This window comes from Dermacentor variabilis, chromosome 1, assembly GCF_050947875.1.
Source record: "Dermacentor variabilis isolate Ectoservices chromosome 1, ASM5094787v1, whole genome shotgun sequence".
Taxonomy (NCBI): domain Eukaryota; kingdom Metazoa; phylum Arthropoda; class Arachnida; order Ixodida; family Ixodidae; genus Dermacentor; species Dermacentor variabilis.
In genome coordinates this window covers 275,771,833-275,792,573 of record NC_134568.1, presented here as the reverse complement: position 1 = coordinate 275,792,573, position 20,741 = coordinate 275,771,833, and the positions used below count along the sequence as shown (strand labels likewise).

The window sequence follows — 20,741 nt, the reverse complement described above, 5'->3', positions numbered from 1 at the left end:
TCAAGAATCGTTAGCATTGCTTACTGGAAAGAGAAGCAATACTCAGACACACAACATTCATGTGCATTTCACACGCCATTGATAAAAGACACTGCCGAAGGGGTCAATGAAGTTAATAGTTTTTTTTTTTTCATGGTCAAAAAAGCACGCAATGCAATTTGAAGCGTGGTGAATATACAGCAACATATTCATTCTCTAGGCATACGCTATCCATACCTTTAGAAATAATTTTTAATTGGCTACCTCCATTTCTTTCAAAGACATAATGAACTTTGTGGTGTGTGTAAATTATTTATATTGTGTATGTGCATGGTGTTTACAGTGAAAATTTAAAACGATGTTGAAGTGAGAAAATACGGATTAGGCAGCTGCCGCTAGTGCTTCTAATGCGCGTGTCCTTTCATTGTCAGGATTTGCAGAAATGAAGCGAAAGTATGAAATAAAATCCGTGCACGTCCGCGTCAACAATGATGCAGTAAGCTATTAGCCCCAGTAAAATTTCAAGTGAAAAGGTCCAGGAAAGTCAAAAGAAGCCTCAAATGATGTGGGTGACAAAGCTCCGGCAATGGCGCTTTAGGTGTGTGCGTCTGGGGAGGCGGGAGGCTCAGCCCCCTCCGGAGTTTTCCGGAGGGGGCTCGGGCCCCAGAGCGCCCCCGTAGTCGACCAGCACACTACCTGTCATAACGCATGGACCAGCAACTTAAGGTTCGGCCTCACTCCTCAAGGACAGATCTTTTTTATTAATTTTTCCCCGAGGATCACTAATGGGTAGGGTAAGCTGCCAGCAGGTGGTGGTTGGCCGCAGGACTACACATTTTATGATGCTTTGAGCTCCCAGCAGTAATATGCTGGGAGCAGTCTACAGCCCACCTCCCCCATGCATGGCATGCCTGCTACTACACATACGCTAAGGTGAACGAATGGCTTATTCATTGTTGCAAAAACAATTGGGTAGCAATTTTTGTGGCACAGGAACTTGAGGTGTAGAATGCTCTTTTAATTTTCAGTTGTGTGCTTTTAGCTGTTTGACAGTGCACGGTCGGCGACGAAGTTTACACACCGCTGCGGATTCTGATAAAGTTGAATATTCGCTTAGCTTGGTGTTGCAATTTTCCCACTGTACTAGTTATGCGAACACGGTGATGTACGCTTGTTGGCTATGCTCGCCAACTGCTCGGAAATTCAACACTTCCTCAGATCCACCGGTCCGTAATTCTTTGACGCCGACTGCACATATCGCAGAGGAGCTCATACATCTCAAGTCACTGGTCGCACTGCTTTTGAAGAAAGTTTATCCAGGGACTTCAGAAATGCGCGCGCGAAGAGATTATGGACGAAAGTTATGCGAAGAGGTCTTCATCCCGCTCTCATCATTGCCAACAATCAACGCAAATCTGTATGATACGAAATATTTATTTAATGTGGTATGCACGATATAACTAAGGCAATTATGAACGCGACAAAAGGAAGTGGAAGAGTTCACTTTCTTCTACGCTTCTTAGATTTACGGTGATGCTTCTGCTTTTTTCTGGACTCGTGTTTTGAGTGGCTGTGCTTGCGGCGACGCTTTCTCGATTCTCCCGGGGAGCTACTGCTGCTTGAAGAGCTTGAGCTGCTGTCAGAATCCGACGATCCTTCAAGAAGTTCCTGCAGCTGGCGAATTCTATCATGAAATAATAAAAAAAGAAAAGCGAATATACACACTCGAAAAAGCTAACTGTAACATATTACACTTGTCGATATGATCGGTCATGCACGATTTAATAAAACGACAGGTAGAAGGCAAGACAAAGCTTGACAGCGATACAATTTCGTCCGTTATCTTTCAGTGACCGTAGCCGTAATGCGTTCATTCCATCGTTTGTCCCCCAATATCCAAGAGCACCAACCGCATGCCCTACGAGTACATGGCGCTAATGAAAGACGGCAGATGAACAAATATTTCCTCAAGTAATGCATCGGATCGTTAATCCCCACCAATGAGCGAACTTACCGTTCCTGCTTTTCAGTCGCTTTGCTTTCTTTCACGAACTCGTGCATCGGATCTTCATGCACCTAGGAATGAAGTAGCGCTCTGACGCACTTTAAAAGTAGTTCGGAATAAATGCAACTTTCATAGTGCACTTACAAATCTAAACTTCTCGCTTGCAGAGTTTCCACTGAGGAACATAGGACACTCCCTGTCTCCTGTCCTATGTCCGTAGGCTTTGCACCTCCAACCTATTGGAAAAGAGCGTCTGATGTTGAACGTCTCATGTACTAGCGGTGCTACAGTATATCACGCACATTTCATTACTTTAACTTCCTTTCCCAGGGGCATCCACAGACCCTTCGTAGGTGCCTTTGACAGAAACTCTCGCGCATGTTTGTTCTCTGGCAAGTCAGGAATACAGTCTTCGGGATTCTCCTTTTCCTCCTGAATTAGACCCGGTGGAGCCTGGCTGTAGCTAAAAAAAGAAATCAAAACAACACCGTTAATCGAGCTTTAAACCTTTACCAGTAGCAGGTCGTGAGCAGCAGCGTGAAACACAAGCAGTACAATGTGTCGATGTGTTTCAGAGCCTGAATTTTCTCGCTGACATTCTGCCCCTTGTCAAGTAGCGTCGGTCCTGGCTTAGCTTCCTGGCTACCACAACGACCGGACTTGGTTGATGACATTATAATCAGCAACACATCACGAAAAGGCCACGAAACCGCGGGAAATAACTGCAACGACGCCGCAAAATCAAAAGTTAACCAGTTACAACTACTACTGTACACTCCAGCCACAACACAGAATTAAGACTTGACTCGACTCTCGAGCCACAACACGTTCGCCAAACCAAGCCGAATAATAATGCAACTTTTAGTTTTGAAAAATGCTAGCCTACTTTCAGAACAAGTAGACGCATGAAAATAAACTATAATAAATGTTGGCTGAGAAAGCGTATAAACAAAAAATATTTTCTTAAATTAATTCTATCTGTGACGCTCGGCGCTGCCGGCGTCTTGTTTTGAGATACTTCAATATGGCGCCATGTTCGAACAGAACATCTGAAACTAGAGTTGGAGTGCTACAGTGCTAAAACCAACCTATTGCTACAAATGGTCGGTACGATCAGCTTTCTGAAAAACTTACATATATTCGGCAGAGATCAACATCTCCCAGTATTACCTATATTCGAGCATGCTTTTGAGCGGAACATTTTAGTCCCCGCTGTGTCGGTACAGTTACTCCAAACAGGTGCAGGCTGTGCGACGCAGGTGCTAAACGCACGCGCACATAGCGCGTGGCAGAGGTGAGGTGGTAACCACATGGTGTGCATCTATATATATGGCGATGGATCATCTTAAGAGCTTGAAAAGTTCGATCAGATGGGATTCTCAAAGCACATCATCACTAGCATGTGCAGAAAAAATTCCGGCAGAACTCATTTCACGATGACTGTCCATGGTAATGCGATTAGCATTCGAGCAATGTAGCGGCACCCCGTATTTCTGAATATACGTTTATTTAAAATCTGTAGTGGTCACTCTCAGACTTCCGTTGTTTTGGCTTTATGCGACATACCCTGGCATTGCCCACTTTGTTATGACACTCACTTGCCTATGTAGCCCATGAGCATGGCGGCATGACAATGACTGTATGACGCCGGCGCAGTGACAACAATGGAATGAAGAAGGAATGACGTCGATGAAACGGCAAGGTGGTATGATGACGACGGGATGACGATAATGAGATGACAATTCGTAAAAAGAGGATGATGATGGCATAACGAGGACAGCGTCACGACGATGGCACGACGACGCAATGACGACGGTGCCAGCATAATCACGATTGAATGACGACAGCATGCATTACGATAGAATGACGATGAAGGAATCATGTCGATGGATCGACGAAGGGAGTATGGTGACGACGGCTTGGCAACAATAGCATGACGTTACTGTAGTTATAGAGTTAAAATGACAGAATAACGCAATGGTACGACTATGACTGTGGCGACGATGGCGTGATGACCATTACATGGCGGCGACGGCATGACAAGAGTAGGATATGTCTGATTTAGAATAACGATGACATATCGACCGTGACGGCATCATAACGACGGTATGATAACAAATGTATGACGGCGACGCAATGACGACGATGGCATGACAACGGTATGAGGAAAATGGGATGACGATGAATGTATCACGACAGTGGCGTGAAGACGACTGTATCATGAAGCCTGTGAAGCCTGTATGACAACGATGGCATATCGAGAGTTGGATAACGAAGGTGGATTGACAGCGATGGCACGACCACGACAGCAAGACGACTGTGACACAAATGTGTGATAGTGACTGTCTGAATATGATGGCATAACAAGGTGACATGGCAATAGTGGCATAATCACGATTGAATGACAAAGGCCTAGTATGAGAGAATGGCAAAGAAGGATTGACATCAATAGAACGATGAAGGCGGTATTGTGATGATGGCTTGATGACAATAGGATGTTACTGAATAACTAGAATAGTAAAACAACAGAATGATGACGATGGTGTAATGATGACGGCATAATGTGAATCAGATGACGATGATGGAATGAGCACAACTGCGTTGCAACAACTTTATGAGGACAGTGGGATGATGAAACTAGAGTGACCACGTTGGAATGACCTCGATGGCATCACAACGGCGGTGTGACAACAAATGCATGATCATTGTATGACGATGATGGCATGATGAGAGTCGGACGACAAAGCTGGAATGATAACAATGCGACAACCACGGCGGCATCATGACCACTAGCAAATATCTAGTGTCCCAAGCTATTAGACAACTTGGGCCACTGAGTCGGTGTTGAAGGCATGATGGCAATGGCATGACAGGAGTAAGATCACGAAGTTGAAATAACGATGACAGAATGACCACAATGGCATCGCGATCTCGAGTGCGTACCTAGTTGTCCAAGATGGTAAACAACTTGGATCACTGGGTCAGCATAATAGGCTGCTTAGATAAGCAGATAGATAAGCTGAAAATGACTGAAGTAGCAAAACCATGATAATTGCATTGAAAAGAAAACTGCATGGTCCTAGAGAAGTGAACAACACCAGCAGTGAAGGGGGGAGGGCAGGTCATCATTCTGTATACACGAGCCATTCAATTAGACATTGTCATCCAGGTGCAGAATAAGCTAGATTCATTTGCATAGAGGTAATGAATAAAACCCTAACTAGGTTGGCTTCAGAAGCAGCAACTGAAGTAGGAGGTAAGACACCAAGGCAACCAGTAGGTAAGCTCTCCCAATTAACAAAGGACCTAATAAAGAAATGACAAAGCCTGAAAGTGTACAACTCAAGAGATCAGATAGAATTCACGGAACTGTCAAAATTGACCAAAGAAGAAGTAAGGGCTATTCTAAATTGTAATGCGAGAAAGGCTGAGGAAGCTGTAAAAAATGGACACAATGAAATCAGTGCAAAGAAAACTTGGCATAGGACAAGCCAAGATGTATGCACTGAAAGATAAGCAGGGTAATGTCATCAACAATTTAGACAATATAGTAAATGCAGCAGAAGAGTTCTATACTGACCTGTACAGTACCCAGAGCAGCCATGCTACCTTCATTCATAGTAGTAATGAACAGGGTACAGAGGCTTCTTCTATAACTAACAATGAAGTTATAAGGGCATTGCTAAACATGGACCTGGGGAAAAGTGGCAGGAGAAGATGGAATAACAGTCAATGTAATCAGAGATGGAGGAGATATCACGGTTGAAAAGTTTGTGGCCCTTTATACAAAATGTCTTACGACGTCAAGGGTTCCAGAGAACTAGAAGAATACCAACATTATACTCATCCACAAAAAAGGGAGACGTTAGAATTGAAAAATTATAGGCCCATTAGTTTACTTTCAGTATTGTATAAAATATTCACCAAGATAATTTCCAATAGAATAAGGGCAACACTTGACTTCAGCCAACCAAGAGAACAGGCTGGCTTCAGGAAATGATACTGTACGATGGATCACATCCATGTCATCAATCAGGTAATCGAGAAATCTGCAGAGTACAATCAACCTCTCTATATGGCTTTCATAGATTATGAAAAAGCATTTGATTCAGTAGAGATACCAGCAGTCATAGAGGCATTACGTAATCAAGGAGTATAGGAGGCATACATGAATATCTTGGGAAAGATCTACAAAGATTCCACAGCTACCTTGGTTCTTCACAAGAAAAGTAGAAAGACACCTATAAAGAAAGGGGTCAGGCAAGGAGACACAATCTCTCTAATGCTATTCACTGCATGCTTGGAAGAAGTATTCAAGCTATTAAACTGGGAAGGCTTGGGAGTGAAGATCAACGGCAAATATCTCTGCAACCTTCAGTTTGCAGATGACATTGTCTTATTCAGCAACACAGGACGAATTACAACAAATGATCGAGGACCTTAACAGAGAAAGTGTAAGAGTAAGGTTGAAGATTAATATGCACAAGACAAAGATAATGACCAATATTCTGGCAATGGAACAACAGTTCGGGATCGCCAGTCAGCCTCTAGATTCGGTGACGAGGTATGTTTATCTAGGTCAATTACTCGTAGAGGACCCTCATGAGGAGAAGGAAATGTACAGAAGACTAAAAAGGTTGGAGTGCATACGACAGGCATTACCAGATCCTGACTGGGAGCTTACCACTATCATTACCACTAGCAAAAATTTGTTGTCATAAGTCTGAAAGAATTCGAATAGTTGTTAACCTGCTTATAATGCATCATTGCTTGCCCTCTGCGTCAAATGGCAATAGTTGGTGAACATCACCTCACCACATCTTTCCCGTATTAGTATCTGAGGAACTGTTATTTGTCATCTGGATTAGTGTGTAAAACATACAATGAAGATGTTCCTTGTGCTGGCACGTGCATTTGGCACGAGTTTACGTATACCTTGCCACATGAAAGCAGGATCTTGTAGATCACATTTCATACACAATCGACAAACTTTCGCACATTTTTCACACTGCATGTTTCACACCACATGTTACACACCACATGTTCCATGCCACATGTTCCATGCCACATGTTCCTTGTGTAAGCTCCTTATCAGAATTTACTTTTATGGCCCAAAGGAGAGCACTGGGACGTCATGCCTCTCAGCTACCCTTTTTAGGCAATGCGACAGGTTGTGTATGTAAGGCAGGATTACCGGTCTCTCAGTTCATTCATTATTCTTTTTCCCCTATTTTTCTGGCCATTCCCATTTTCATGCGGCAAGGTATATGTGAGCCAGACGCGACATTGTCTCAATGACAGGCTCAGAAAACATCGATATGCAAGCCAGCAAATAGCCAAGTCCAACAATCTGGCCATACATTGTAGGATGTGCAATGTATGCCAACTTTGGCAAGACAACAGTTGTCGCTAAAGAAAAAGAAAAATTCACAAGAGAAATTTGAGAAGCTTTAGAGAAAGAATAAGAAGACAATTGGTTTGAGGCCACCTTCAGTCATGCTTAGGGATGCTGAAATTACATATGCATGTGATGCATTTATATGTAAATAGTGAAGAATAATATAGGGAGAAATAAGTGTGAGGACACGATTGAGTGGATTTGTTGACTTTATTCCCAGCTTGCTCACGCAGCTGCAATGCATCATTGTTTTCAGTTAAATATGTGGTCTGGTCTAAGGGTTGTAGTTTACGTTTATTTGGTGTCGGTGTATTTTCCTTAGTCGGGGTTCCTGTTGTCCCCATTAGTGTGTGCTGCACAAGCACAAGAACAGTGGATGTACACAAACTAGCCCAATTCATTGCTCTGTTAAGAAGGAAACATTGCTTTTGCACAAACTGCAACTGAAGAAACTGAAAAGAACAAATGAAAAGCTTTAATGTCATTTTAGGAGTGACAGCAGCATTCTGAAGATTTCAGTGTGGTTCGTTGATCGGTGGCACAGGTTCATTAAAAATACTTGGGTGTGTTTAAAATTGGTCACCATCAAACATGCTTTTACTTAATGAATTACATGTAATTAATTGTCATCAATTACATTTTTTGGTAGTTATGTAGCTGATCAATTACTTTGTTTACTCGGTATGGGGGGCTACTGCACTTCAATAGCCAATGACATTAACCAGTTATTTTATAGACGAGACAAACTGTGATGGGTGATACAGCTTTGAGCACTTCGATGTAGTTGGAACTATAGTAGAACACCCGCGATCACTCCAGGCAGCAGCCTTGGGGATTTACATGCTTAGACAGGCAAACCGGGCACTCAGTATTTGTTTCCTCATCTTAATGACAGGTCATGGGGCTTGTATTGTTGCACCGCATTCTGCATCTGGCAATGGTTTCGCATATCTATTTGGCACGAGTGGCACCACGTCAGAGTGTTCATGTTTAGCTAGTTCAGACTTTGCTTATTTCATTGTCATGGGATAGTTCCTGACCTTTATTTGCTAATTTTGCCATCTGGTGTTTGTAGGTTACAACACCGCCTTTCCCCTCAACATGCACAGAGAGCGACTTTTCAATGTCGCTGTTGACGTCCTCACAAGATAATTAGAAAAAAAAAAGGTGACCAACGAAAATTTTGAAAAGCAATTATTAGTGAAGATAAATATGTGAAGGGCTGCTAAGGACACACTAAAAAGCCAGGGCAGCTGTTTTTATTTACTGTATTTGTGCAGTGCCAATAACAGCTGGCAGAAAAATATTGGAAAAGTAACTGATTACTATTTAGTAATTACTCAGTTGCTTTCATGGAGCATTAATTGGTCACTGTAATAAATTACATTTTTGAACGATTTAAGTGTAATCATAATTGGTTACTTTTTTCCTGTAATGGTGTGCAAGCCTGCCATCAAAGGCTACAATGACAGCGGGAAACCTATGTAATCGCTGATAAAAGATGCTTCTAGCTATGTGGTCATCTTTTTTTCGCACTGATATGTAAATACAACCAGCTGCAACAGAAAAGATACTGAATCATATAACCAATTCACATTTTTACAATGAAGCTGTTAGGGGGCTACTTCCCCACTATCGTGTCCGCGTGCAGAAAAAAATTCCAAAGATAGTGCAACGCTGGGCCGACCCGCAGCGGAAGTGAAGCAGGCGTTAAGCACTCCCCATATATGAGTTGATCCCAAACATAGTGCAATGCCGGGCCGACACCACGGCGGAATTGAAGCAGACATTAAACACTCCCCATACGTGAGCCGATCCCAAAGATAGTGCAATGCCGGGCCGACCCGCGGTGGAGGTGCAGTTCGCCATTAAGGGGCTCACATACACAGCTTCACTGGTCATCCTTCTTCACAGAGTGGAAGGGCACTGAGTTTTTTTTTAAGTGTTCACATAAATTTCCTTTACCATTTATTTTGTTGGGTTAACGTAAATGCTCACTGCATGCTGCAGCAATGGTTTGTGATGACTGCGGCATAGCGGGTGCTAACACTTATAGTGCATGGGTACAATGCCACTGGGATTCCCAAGGGACGCATAGGAAGAGAGCGTATGTTATCCACTTGGTTCTCTCTCTACCTTAGCTCTCGATATTTCAAAAGAAAGCTCGGACAAAGCCATGCACTGTCACTCCAGTGCCTATGCCTGTAGCTAGCCACCTCTCTGTTTTAGCGCCTATCCATGTGAATTCTGATGTCTAGCTCTCCACAGCTGATAACTAAGTTGGTGTAGTGGCACAAAAGGTCATGGTAGAATCTGTGAATCAGGAGAGGTGCTGTAGGGATGGACTATGCGCCTTTGTGTTGCTTAGGGAAACTCACATATCCACTTTGATGAAGAAAATTAATTGTCTGTCAACAACTTTGCGAAATGTGCTGCACCAGGCAAGAACAGTCGATTGGGTGCAACAAAAATTTCTTTGAGGTGCTTAGACTATAGCACAAGTCTAAGCTGCTATGAAGTAAGGAAATACATAGAACATTTTCTTAATGCATGCTTTAGTGCACTTTGTGGCTACGAAATATAGTAGACTCTCTTTAAACGGAACGTTAAGGGACCACGGAAATTGGTTCTGTTTTACAAGAGTTCCACTTACTTAGAGACGTTGCAGATAGCACTGCATGAATATAAAACCAACCAACCATGGGGATGGTGTTTCGTTTAAGTTGCAGTTCCGTTTAAGAGTAAACTTTAGCCCGGGTACTCCTATTTAAATACATCTAAAATGAGAATTCGTTTTTCTCGGCAACCACTGCACCAAATTTGACGAGGTTTGTTGCATATAAAAGAAAAACTTAAAATCCAGTGACTCTTGGTTTCGAATTTTCTATTTAGGTTGTCAATGTTTTATTAAAAATTGGCAAAAATCGAAAATTTTCAAAAAACGAAACTATCAAGTTTACAACTCCGTAACTCAGCAACGAAAAATTATAATACAATTCTGTGAATTGCACCTAATAGTACATCTAAAGCAGACAAAATTTATATGTTGCACATAAGTCTCAAAAAATTTAGTAACATGGAAATACAGCTTTTGCAGAACCATTGTAAACAACGTAACAAATTCACGTAAGATGTAAAATGACAAGCCAAATTTGTCCGCTTTGAATGACCTGATAGATGCTGTTTTCAGAACCTCAATATCTGTTCTTGATGCAGAGCTATGAATTTGTAAACTTTGTGCTTCTATTTTTTTTTCAAACTTTCGAATTTTTGAAAATTTTTGTAACAAACTCAGGCCTTAAATCTAAATTCCGCTTTCAACAGTCACTAGAATTTGCCTTTCTCTCTCAAATGCAACAAATTTTATTAAAATCAGTCCAGGGGTTATCTCGGAAAAATATTCTAGCGTTTTACATGTATTTGAATAGGCCGTGTCGGAGTTGGGCCCGAGCTAAAGCTTCTTCTTAAGCGACTTCCGTTTATCAAGGTTCCACTGTACAAAATTAATTGTAATCGGCACACATACATCATCTACAAAGAAAACTGCAAAATGGCAAAGGACCAACTCTCTTCAGCTCATAGAGTTACTATACTGCTTCAGATGCTCCACATCCTGATCGGTAATCACCAGTGCTTGCCGTTTGGCACTCTTTTTTAGCGCAGGAATGTGAGGTCACTGTGGCAGCTGTTATGTGTGTCACGTTTTTACAGTGCTTATAGTTAATTTTTTATATGGAATAAACTTGTTCACTGTTCCTTTCATTATTCTTCGTATCTACACAATCATAAATTGGTTTGAACCATTATTTTTTTCGCTCTGTAGTTAAACCAAAACTGAACCTTTTATTGTAAACCAGAACAAAAAAACAAAAAAACAAATGGAAAACAAATTTCGTTTCAACAGCCTGCTTTAGAACAAAGTCCTGTGGCACAACAAACCTTCCATTGTCAAACTAGACTTTCGTGCCCTTTCCATACTTTTGTTTTAAACACTTCGTGCAGAAGTAACCGTCAATCAGGAAAACGAATCTGCATTTATCAAGCCATTTATAACCACGAAATCACACTACTTTAGTTTGTTTATCCAGTGCACATGCTTGCCTCTGGATTTCAACTAGTTGTGGAGCATGGAGGAAGTTCTTTCCTTCCTCCATTTTGAGGAGGTAGGTTAGGCTTGGAGTTCCGTATATAATTTGAAATTTCTTCCTTCAACGTACAATTTAAAATGTCACACCTTTTTCTGCTGAGAATAGTTGAGCTGAGAAGAGCTGAACATGTGCTATAGGAATAAAACCGTGGAACTTGTAGCTGTCAGTTTGAATCAAACTGCAGTAATGTAATAAAGCTAAATAGGAGATATAAATTAAAAGTAGTACAAGCTATACACTCCAACTACATCCAGTTATAAAGTGGAACTGTTCTGATCAGGACTTCGAATTAGCAATGAGAAAGATGAAAACTTGGTAAATCTAGTCGTGGTAATCGAGTCTTGGTAAAAAGTCGTGGGTAAAGGCAGGTTGGGGGACAGGCAATTGGCAGTTAGGGCATCGGCTCTAGGAATAGCACAGGAGATATGCTGGTAGAGTTCATGGAAAGGAATCAATTGCGAATAATGAGTACCTTCTTCTATAAGCGTGCACAATAATAGTAAGTGAACCTGGAAAAGCCCAAACGGGAAAGCAAGAAATGAAATACATGTATAATTCATACTCTGCGCTGACTCTAGCATTGTGCAGGATGTAGAAGTATTAGATAAGGTAAAGGGCAGTGATCACAGGTATTGAGGTCCAGGATTGCTCTGAATTTGAAGAGACAGCAAAATTAGTCGAGAAGGAACAGGCCAACCTGAAGCAGTCAGAGGAAAAATGGTTGAATTCAAGCTAGTGCTCACAAATATATGAGGCTTTGGAACAAAAGGATGAACAAACATAGAATATAAATAATGAATAAAACCTCTAATAAAATCATGTCAGAGGCTGTAATCGAAGTTGGAAGTAAAGCACCAAGACAGCAAACAGGCAAGCTCTAGCAAGTTACGAAGGACTTATTAAAGAAATGACAGGACATGAAAGCACGTAACTCCAGAGATTGGATCAAACTTGCTGAATTTTCAAAGCTAAAAAACAAAAAGAAAGTAAGTGACATCTGAAATTATAACAGCCAAAAGATTGAAGAAGCACGAAAAGAATGGGGGCAGCATAAAATCAGTAAGAAGGAAACTAGATGTTGAAGAGAACAAGATGTGTGCAGTGAAAGATAAGCATGGCAATGTCATCAGCAACTTCGATGATGTAGTAAAGGCAACAGAGGAATTCTGTATTGAACTTTACAGTATCTAGTGCATGCCAGATAACTACTATTGGATGTATATAATGACCAACAGGCTGCAGAAGTTCCATGTGTAATTATATAGTGATGAGGTTAGAAGGGTTCCACAGCGATACATATGTCCAAGGGAAAAGTGGCAAGGAAATATGGAATAACAGTCAATTGGATAAAAGTTAGAGTGGATATTGTACTCGAAAAGCTTGCAGCCCTTTATATGCAATACCTCAAGCCATCATGTGTACCAGAGACCTCAAAGAATGCCAACATTACATCAATCCATAAAAAGGGAGGCGTTAAAGAATTGAAGAATTAAAGGCCTATTAGCTTGCTTTTGTTATTGTACAAGATATTCAAAAGGGTACTGCAACACTTTTTGGGTGTGATAAGAAAATGTTCGCAAATCAGTAAACAATGCTACCATGAACATGCAAGCCAAATATAATCTTGATGCATGAAGCAGGGAGCCTACAAGATCACATAAAGGATTGCTCACTCCCTGCTGTGGCTTTTGAGGCCCCCTCTCTTTTTCTGCTGTAAGCAACACCATAGCCAGAATGACAGCTCGTAGATGCCAGTCATTGGCCGATTGTTCATAAATCATGCATCTTGTTAGGTATGGTCGGACGCCAAGGGCGATACGTCATCCCCCTACCTTCTAATTGGTTGGACGCCAAGGGCGATACGTCATCCCCCTACCCTCTACTTGGTCGGACACCACGGGCGATACGTCATCCCCCTACCTTCTTTTTGGCTGGATCCCATGGCGCCGAAGAGGTCATTCACCCGACCACCTCCCTGGATTCGTCGAAAAGAGGATCGACTTCTCCTTCCCGTGCTCGGTAATGCAGGAGGAGGGGCCCTCTCTCTATGCCTGTCACGTGTCATCGACGGAAGCAAGATCCCACCCACACTTGCAGAGAGCCTATTTAAGGGGCTCCGAAATGTACTTGTGAGATACTTCATACTTCATGCTCTTCTTATTTTCTTTCAACTACCTTTGAATAAACAGTGCAAGTTTCGCACTAGCAAATCGTCTCGCCCTTGCTCGGTCACCATGGTCTACCGGATGCCTGCAGCCTGCCGACAACGCCACGCTACCCAATAAGTAATGTCGGTCGAGCTTCGATAGGCAGGCGTCGCTACTTCTCGGCAGCAGTACAGTACGCTACCCTGGAGTACGCAACAAACTGGTTGCGAGCGGTGGGATCGCCTCCAAACGCAACAATCTCTAATAAAATCTCTCATATTTTGTAGCAAAACACCCACTGTAAGTGGCATTTGTCGTTAGACATTGTGCTGCATGCTCCTAGGCAGTCCTAGTATAGTGAGGGCTATGAGTGAGGAGTTAAGTAATGTGGAGTCGGCAATGGGTCAGCATTGGGTCAGCCTCTTCCCAGAGTGGTAGCCCACAAGGAGTCTAATGTTATACTTGAAGGCTATAGAGTACTGTCCCAGCTTTGGAGCTTATTCTTTAAAAAGCCAAAGCACTCCATCTCTCCACTCTGTTTACTTTCTCTGTCATCTATCCGCCACAGTGGCTCAATGGCTGTGGTGTCCTTCTGCTGCACTCGAGGTTGTAGGTTCGATTCCCAGCCATGGTGACTGCATTTGGTGAGGGAAAAATGCAAAAACGCTCATGTACTTATATTTAGGCACACGTCAAAGAACACAGGTGATCAAAATGAATTCCACTACGGTGCCCTTCATGGCCCACCATGCAGCTTCAGGGCTGTAAACCCAATGAATTGATCAATTTCACTGAGACCTAAACCTTATACCGGCCTTCATTATGCCTTGAAGGTAAATACAAGTAAGTATTCATGATCGTCACCAAAGATTCTGGTTGCGTGCATACTTAAAAAAATTCCAGTAGAAACCATCAATAATGATTCTGAAAGACTTCTTTGAAATCTGCTGGAATTCCATTGAGTTTCTTTGCATTGGTTTTGTATGCTACATTGTGGTCAACTGTATTTTGAAGTTGCAGCATGAGTTGTTGCTGTGAAATGTCCATTTGCCATGTTCTTACTTAATTTATTTTTCTACAAGAAGGGTGGTGTACCACCTTTTGCCTTCCTTCCTTAGTTCGTACCCATTAAACCAAAATAAACTTATTATTATTGTGGCAAAAGCATGCAACTTTTCCTCGCCACTCCTCCCCCTCACCAAGTTCCTTACAATTATTTTACAAGGAACTGACCAAGTTTTCATTACACCATCTGCAAGATCAGCCTGGTTAAATGAAAAACACTGTTCACTTTAGTCAGCGAGAACGCAACTGGACAGACATGCCTGGAACCCGATGAAGACAAAAAAAAGGTTTCCTTTGATGAAGTAATTATGCACTTGACGTAGTATATTTGTTGCATTGAGGATATTTAGGTACCATTTATTGCTTCATAGCGTAATTTTGTAGAGAACACAGCCAGTCACCAGCACATCTTTAGGGATAGCACAGATGGCTATGTAAGCAGATTATTTACATATGTGCTGTTGTGCGCAACTGGAGGCGAGTGATTCTTCCTTAACTCCATACCCCCTCCCTGAACCATATTCCTCCACTCACTTCTTACCAATCCCTCCACCACATCCCCTTACATTACACTGCCCTGAGCACATTTCTACTCACAATTTATTTGACTGATGATCCATTGATTTAAGGATTGGATAGTCGCAAAGAAGCTGTATAATGCTTAAAAGCTAAACCAGTCCTTAATGTTTGCAGATGAAAACCAGTTATAAATATTCAGTCATATTGTTTCCAAAGAATACCTCCAAGAATGCTAAAGGACTGTTTGCGTCACAAGCTCTAATATTTGTTGTTGGTGCTGGCTGTTTGTTTGATCGAGTTCCATTATACGATTATAGAATATAATACACTCCATTTGACCTTATGCTCTGGTCACTCATGCTGGTCGGGTTTGGTCTTGCATCCCATTTGACCACCAGTAGTAAAAGACTGTGTTCCTGTGCAATTGAAAAAAAAAGATCAGTGCTCATCTGAGAAAATCGACTGCAGTCTACCCATCATGAAGGCAACTTGCAATGCTGGGCCTGTTGCCATTTGTGCAAGTTTCTGTGACACCCAAGCGCAAAGTCCTCAACTTAACAAAGTGGCTCCAATGTACAATGTTAAGATTCTTTTGACTGCACCAAACTTGTAACAAAACTAGGATATGTCAGAATGGCAGGGCTGCCATGTTTATAATGATAATTTAATCCTCGACTATGACTTAGCTACATTAATGGATAGGCCAAGGATACACCATATATTAATGTAGATATACATATAAGTCCTTGGATATGCTTATTCTGCTCCTATTCTCTTTTCATGCCTTTCTTCTGCTTCACCTACCTTACATTTTTAAATATTGAAACTGCTTTAGCTAAGGTTGGTGATAAGAACAATCTTGGCTGATACTACCTCTTCGTACTACTCTGTCAATGCTATTTATGGAAGTGCAGTTCTCTCTTTGTACGTCCCTCTCACTCACTATGCATGGTAGCACCTAGCAGACCACAACTTTGAAGATAGCTGGCACCAGTGATGAGTTAAATAGAATGTCCACATTAAACCCTCACATGAGATGAAGCAAGAAAAGTGGAGGCTCACTCTCAGTCGTGTGTACACCACCTTTCAAGCAAGAACTACAGCCACCTGTCGGTATTCGTACTTGCCAATAGTTGTGCAACAAGCACTTTTCCATATACCAGTGGTCATCTTCATTCCAGCACATGTGCTTAGCTCCTACAGGACTTTGGGGAGAAACATGTCAACCTGATTCAGAGCCATCATAAAAATTGTATTTCTAAAAAGCCTTCTGCTTGCCTAGTTGGCACCTGCTGAAGGACATTATTGCTGCTAAAAGGATACACAGGAACAAAGATTCAAAAACACTGATGACACAGGAAGCACATTTAAAAAAATGCTACTTTTACTTGTCATTGTTTTTGAACACATCATTACAGTCAGTGTGTTGTCTCGGCTTCTGTACATGTGCTTTTTAGTGGCAGTCATGTCCTCGAAGGGTTTTTCCTTTTACAGGCAAAAACAAGCATACCTGTGCGAGTGAACCTTGGTGCAGTTTTCAAGAAGTTTGGATACATGTACATAACCAAGGGTCTTTGTAAAAGCTGACCTCTACAATAAGGAAGCTCATGGGGAGGATCCAACTTCTTGTATCACAGGCTGTATGTATGTCGGGAGTATATAGTATGTGTAATTGGAATCATGTCATTTATGTGGTAAATGACAAATAATAAATGTGGTAGATCAATAGGAATTAAACCTGGGCCCCCTCAATTAAATAACTTGCTCAACCAGTTGCACTATCAGGATGGTAAATGTATAATGCCCCAAGAGCTAACGCCTTATGATGCACAGCACATTGTGCAAACCACATGATGAACGCTGGTGACTGTCGCACCATATCCAGTGGTGGTGATGACAGGGTGCAGTGGCAAGAATGAGATTCTGAGTTTGTTGAAAGCAAGCTGATTCTGTGTCTGCAGTGACCTCAACAAGCTGACAAAGACCACGATTGAACTCTTTCATGGTGAGAACATAATTTGGAGATCTGTAGTGCCAAGACTGTTGCCAAGATGACAAGCCAATATTGTCTGTAGTTCTGCTGCAATTGACAAAATAAAATACTGAAATCACATTAATCAAGTTTGATGTTACCGTTTGTGACTTTCATGCAAGCATGTAATTGGAAATGGTCTTTAGATGTCTGTTGAATGTAATGAAAGCAGTGGCCAAAGAGAGAGTGCTTGCATATTTGTAAAATAAAGGTAGGTGGGGTAGACAAACATGGCAAAGGCAAAGCAAAAGAAGTTGGAACTGAATTGAATGCTACTCAAGGCAAGCAGTGCAGCAAGGCCCAGTTTCAAAAGGCTGTTGTGATGCCCATTCTACGGTATAGCGGCAAGAATCAATTTTTTTGTCACGTGTAGAGTACCCACTACTTCGAGCTGTGAAGTTTTCCCACTTCTTACACGTGTCCACACATTTCTTTTCCAGCTCCTGTGGAACCTTGGACCCATATAATTTCTAAGAATGCTACCCTGAGGGTAATCCAGTGCCATCATTTGTACAAGTTTATTGTTGTGACTCAACAGGAATGCTGGCAACTGTAATGTTTGACTTGTCTTGAACATGGCTTGGCCTAAAGCATGACCATGGCTGCATGATTGATGCACAAATAAAGCTGTCTGGGTATTACACATTCATAAACGATACGGGTTCTTTAGTAATACATCTAGCATTAATGCTATATGTATTAACATAGCATTAATGCTTACTTAATGTGTAAAAACGAAGACAGCAATCTACTGAGCGAAACCGATGAAAAGTGATTGCAAACCTTGTGTTTTCTTCGATTTTCTTGACCTCCTGGTACTCTTCACATTCAACACAGCCATGCACTAGTGGAAGTGCTTATGTTCCATTATAAAAGGTCTTGCACAATGGCAGAGGAAGGACAGCACCTTAAATTGTTTTTTAATAATTGTTTTTAGTCCACTGTGACAGAGAGAATAATACTGGCCACCAGATATTTCTACAAGGTGTCCTGGCTCTCTCAGAAGAATGCCAATCTGATTAAACCTTCACAGACTTTCACTGCCTGAAATTCTCATGCATACAACAGCTGGCACCACTTTTGCCTCTAGAAATGCAAGGGAACTCCATGCTTGCAAGTAATGGCACAGTGTACTTGCCACAGGTGCCACGAAGCCAGTAGCACCAACTCTGCCAGCAACCAAGGGAATCACCACCGTTGGAGAATGACTGGAGGCTTCTGCTCAAATTCATAGGCTCTACACAAGTGTGAAGTTTATACATGATGGCCGAGGTGGGAGTAGACATACCTATAATAGCTGTGCTCTAAACAGGAGTTTTTTTGTGCAAGCAGATCCTTTGGAGAGTTTCCTGTTCACTGTTCCAATACTTCCTTTGCCTGCTCTCCACTCAAGCCCAACCATGTGCAGCACATGAGCACTGAACCCAGAGTCAGTAGCTTTGGCAACGTTGCTAAAGTGTGGGTGATTTAGCAAATGAAGTGCTCTTTAATTTAAGCCCCTTGTGCCAACATCAAGTGAGATGCTGAATGCCATGACTTCCAGAGGCAATTTACTGTTGTCTATGAGAAAATGGAAAGCATGCTAAATTTACTGGCAAACTGATACTGCTCCAAACAAGAGCTTGTGGGTGTTATTTTGTGATGTGGTGGAAATTATGTGAGAAAATAAATTAGTGGCAAACAGAACACTAGTCTGTTAAAAAATGTACATAGCTGACATGGAAGGATTAAACCACAACAAAAGTAAATGAAGCCACAATATTCTTTCTCGATGAAACCATGCCAATTTGTAGCAAAACTGATACATGTTATACGGGCGTCACACGGCGCACTTCCCGATCCGTATCTGAGCCCAATCTGGATCGAATTCCTCGGTTGTGATTGGCTCCTTTGCACAAAATGCGTGAGAGAGCCAATCGCAGACAGGAATTTTGATCTGGACCAGTGCCGATCACGATGAGAAGTGTACGTGTGACACTGGTATTACACAGGATTCTCATAGTGGCTGAACAACTGGCAGCCACCAAATTTTGTTTTGGTCATTGTAGTATGAAACTGTATGGTTACAACAGGGCTGAGCTATATCGGTTTCAAACACCACACAAATCTGACCAAAACCAGGCTGCGCCACACGCTGCCAAAACATCTAAAGGGCTAACCCTCCACAGTGGCTAAACTCTCTCATTACTGCGAGAAAATGGTCATTTTTATAGGTCTCGGAAAAAAAATTTACCACCACAAATAACATTCCAGCACACACTACAGCATAGCATATTGTACATAATGAAATGCTCTTTCCAGAAACATATGCTGCCAAAAAAAAAAAAAAAATGATTAGGTGAAACATAATTCTAGAAAGCGCCATTTTTGCTGCCAGTAGATAAAAACGCATATCTACAAAAACATTAATTTCAAAGGAAATTCAGAATATACATTTCAAAGATAAATAACCCAGGAATAGTGTCTGAAAAAATAAATGCTCAGTACACTCCCATTCTTCGGATACAAAAAGACCAGTTGATAGCTCGTGCAATGTGGTGAAGCAGTTCCTGGACGTTGTGAAGCAACGTAGGTGCACTCGGCACTTTTCCCACAAAACGTCTGGTTTTTATAGTCAAGGGTGAAGCAGATGCCACCCAATATAATATCATTAAAAGAAAAGGAACCAAGACGTTTCGGCTCCCACATGGGGGCCTTCTTACGGGTGTGAATAGATGGGGCAAACAGCGGGCATAAACGGAAGGAAGGCTGCCATCATTGTGGTTCAGCGTGGTATCAGCAGTTTGGTTTAGTAATGACTCGAGATGCAAACGTGAGGTTAGATAGCTTTCAGTGACCAGCACATGCGCCCTGCCCCAGTCAATATCATGTCCTTCTGTTACAGAATGCTTGGCATGAGCGTTAGAAGAAACTTTTTGTTTTTTCACATCATGAAAGTGTTCCTTGATGCGTCTTTGAAAATTGCCCATCTCGTCGATGTAGACGTAACTACAGTCTGCACAAGGAATGTTATACACAACACCTGCAGGTACCTTTCTTTCGGAAGCTTGTCCTTCACATTTACAAGCATGTTTTTCAGCTTTTTCGCTGGCACATGTGCGAAGTGCACATCAAAAGGACAAAGTATACGGGCTAAGGCCTCGCTAGTACCAAAGGCATAAGGTATCACAGCATGTTTGTGAGGAGCAAATGTGGTGGAGGAAACACTAGGCGAGCGGGATAGGTGGCGCTACACTGAAGCCACAAATGAAGTACGTAGGGTAGCTGTTCCGTGAAATTTCAAGATGAATAGTTTCTAAATCTTTTTCTAGGTCTTTAGAGAACTGCAGGTTTGTTGCGAACGTTGTATGAGCGATGCGGTGACAGAACGTTTGTGGCAAGCAGGATGAATTGACATGAAGTTCAAGTAGCGTCCTGTACTGTGCGTAGGTTTTCGAAACACATTAAA

General features: G+C 41.9%; 1 protein-coding gene and 1 long non-coding RNA gene across 4 annotated transcripts; one reads left to right on the top strand and one right to left on the bottom strand.

The window, feature by feature from the left end:
• Positions 1-1,395: 1,395 nt before the first annotated feature.
• On the bottom strand, positions 1,396-2,794 carry LOC142564978 (retinitis pigmentosa 9 protein-like). Of its 3 annotated transcripts, none has more exons than XM_075676209.1 (5): positions 2,498-2,793; positions 2,287-2,447; positions 2,129-2,220; positions 1,994-2,055; positions 1,396-1,663 (listed from the first exon to the last, which is right to left on the bottom strand). In XM_075676209.1, the coding sequence occupies exons 1-5, from the start codon at positions 2,656-2,658 to the stop codon at positions 1,480-1,482; spliced, it is 660 nt and encodes a 219-aa protein (XP_075532324.1). In that variant the 5' UTR covers positions 2,659-2,793; the 3' UTR covers positions 1,396-1,479. The 3 variants fall into 3 exon arrangements, with proteins under 3 accessions (XP_075532324.1, XP_075532331.1, XP_075532336.1); XM_075676216.1 differs by having other exon boundaries at positions 2,540-2,792; XM_075676221.1 differs by lacking the exon at positions 1,994-2,055 and having other exon boundaries at positions 2,297-2,447; positions 2,498-2,794.
• A 213-nt stretch (positions 2,795-3,007) lies between these two features.
• Positions 3,008-17,940, top strand: LOC142564971 (uncharacterized). Its single transcript, XR_012824722.1, has 3 exons — positions 3,008-3,091; positions 17,223-17,266; positions 17,734-17,940. It is a non-coding gene; the product is annotated as an uncharacterized LOC142564971 (long non-coding RNA).
• Positions 17,941-20,741: the final 2,801 nt, after the last annotated feature.

Bases quoted from the DNA above. Each gene is read 5' to 3' on its own strand.
- LOC142564978 (XM_075676209.1), bottom strand. From the start codon at position 2,658: ATGTCATCAACCAAGTCCGGTCGTTGTGGTAGCCAGGAAGCTAAGCCA. The intron at 2,448-2,497 runs GTAAAGGTTTAA...TTCTTTTTTTAG, and splicing joins CTGCTCACGACCTGCTACTG to CTACAGCCAGGCTCCACCGG. The intron at 2,056-2,128 runs GTAAGTGCACTA...CTTCATTCCTAG, and splicing joins CAAGCGAGAAGTTTAGATTT to GTGCATGAAGATCCGATGCA.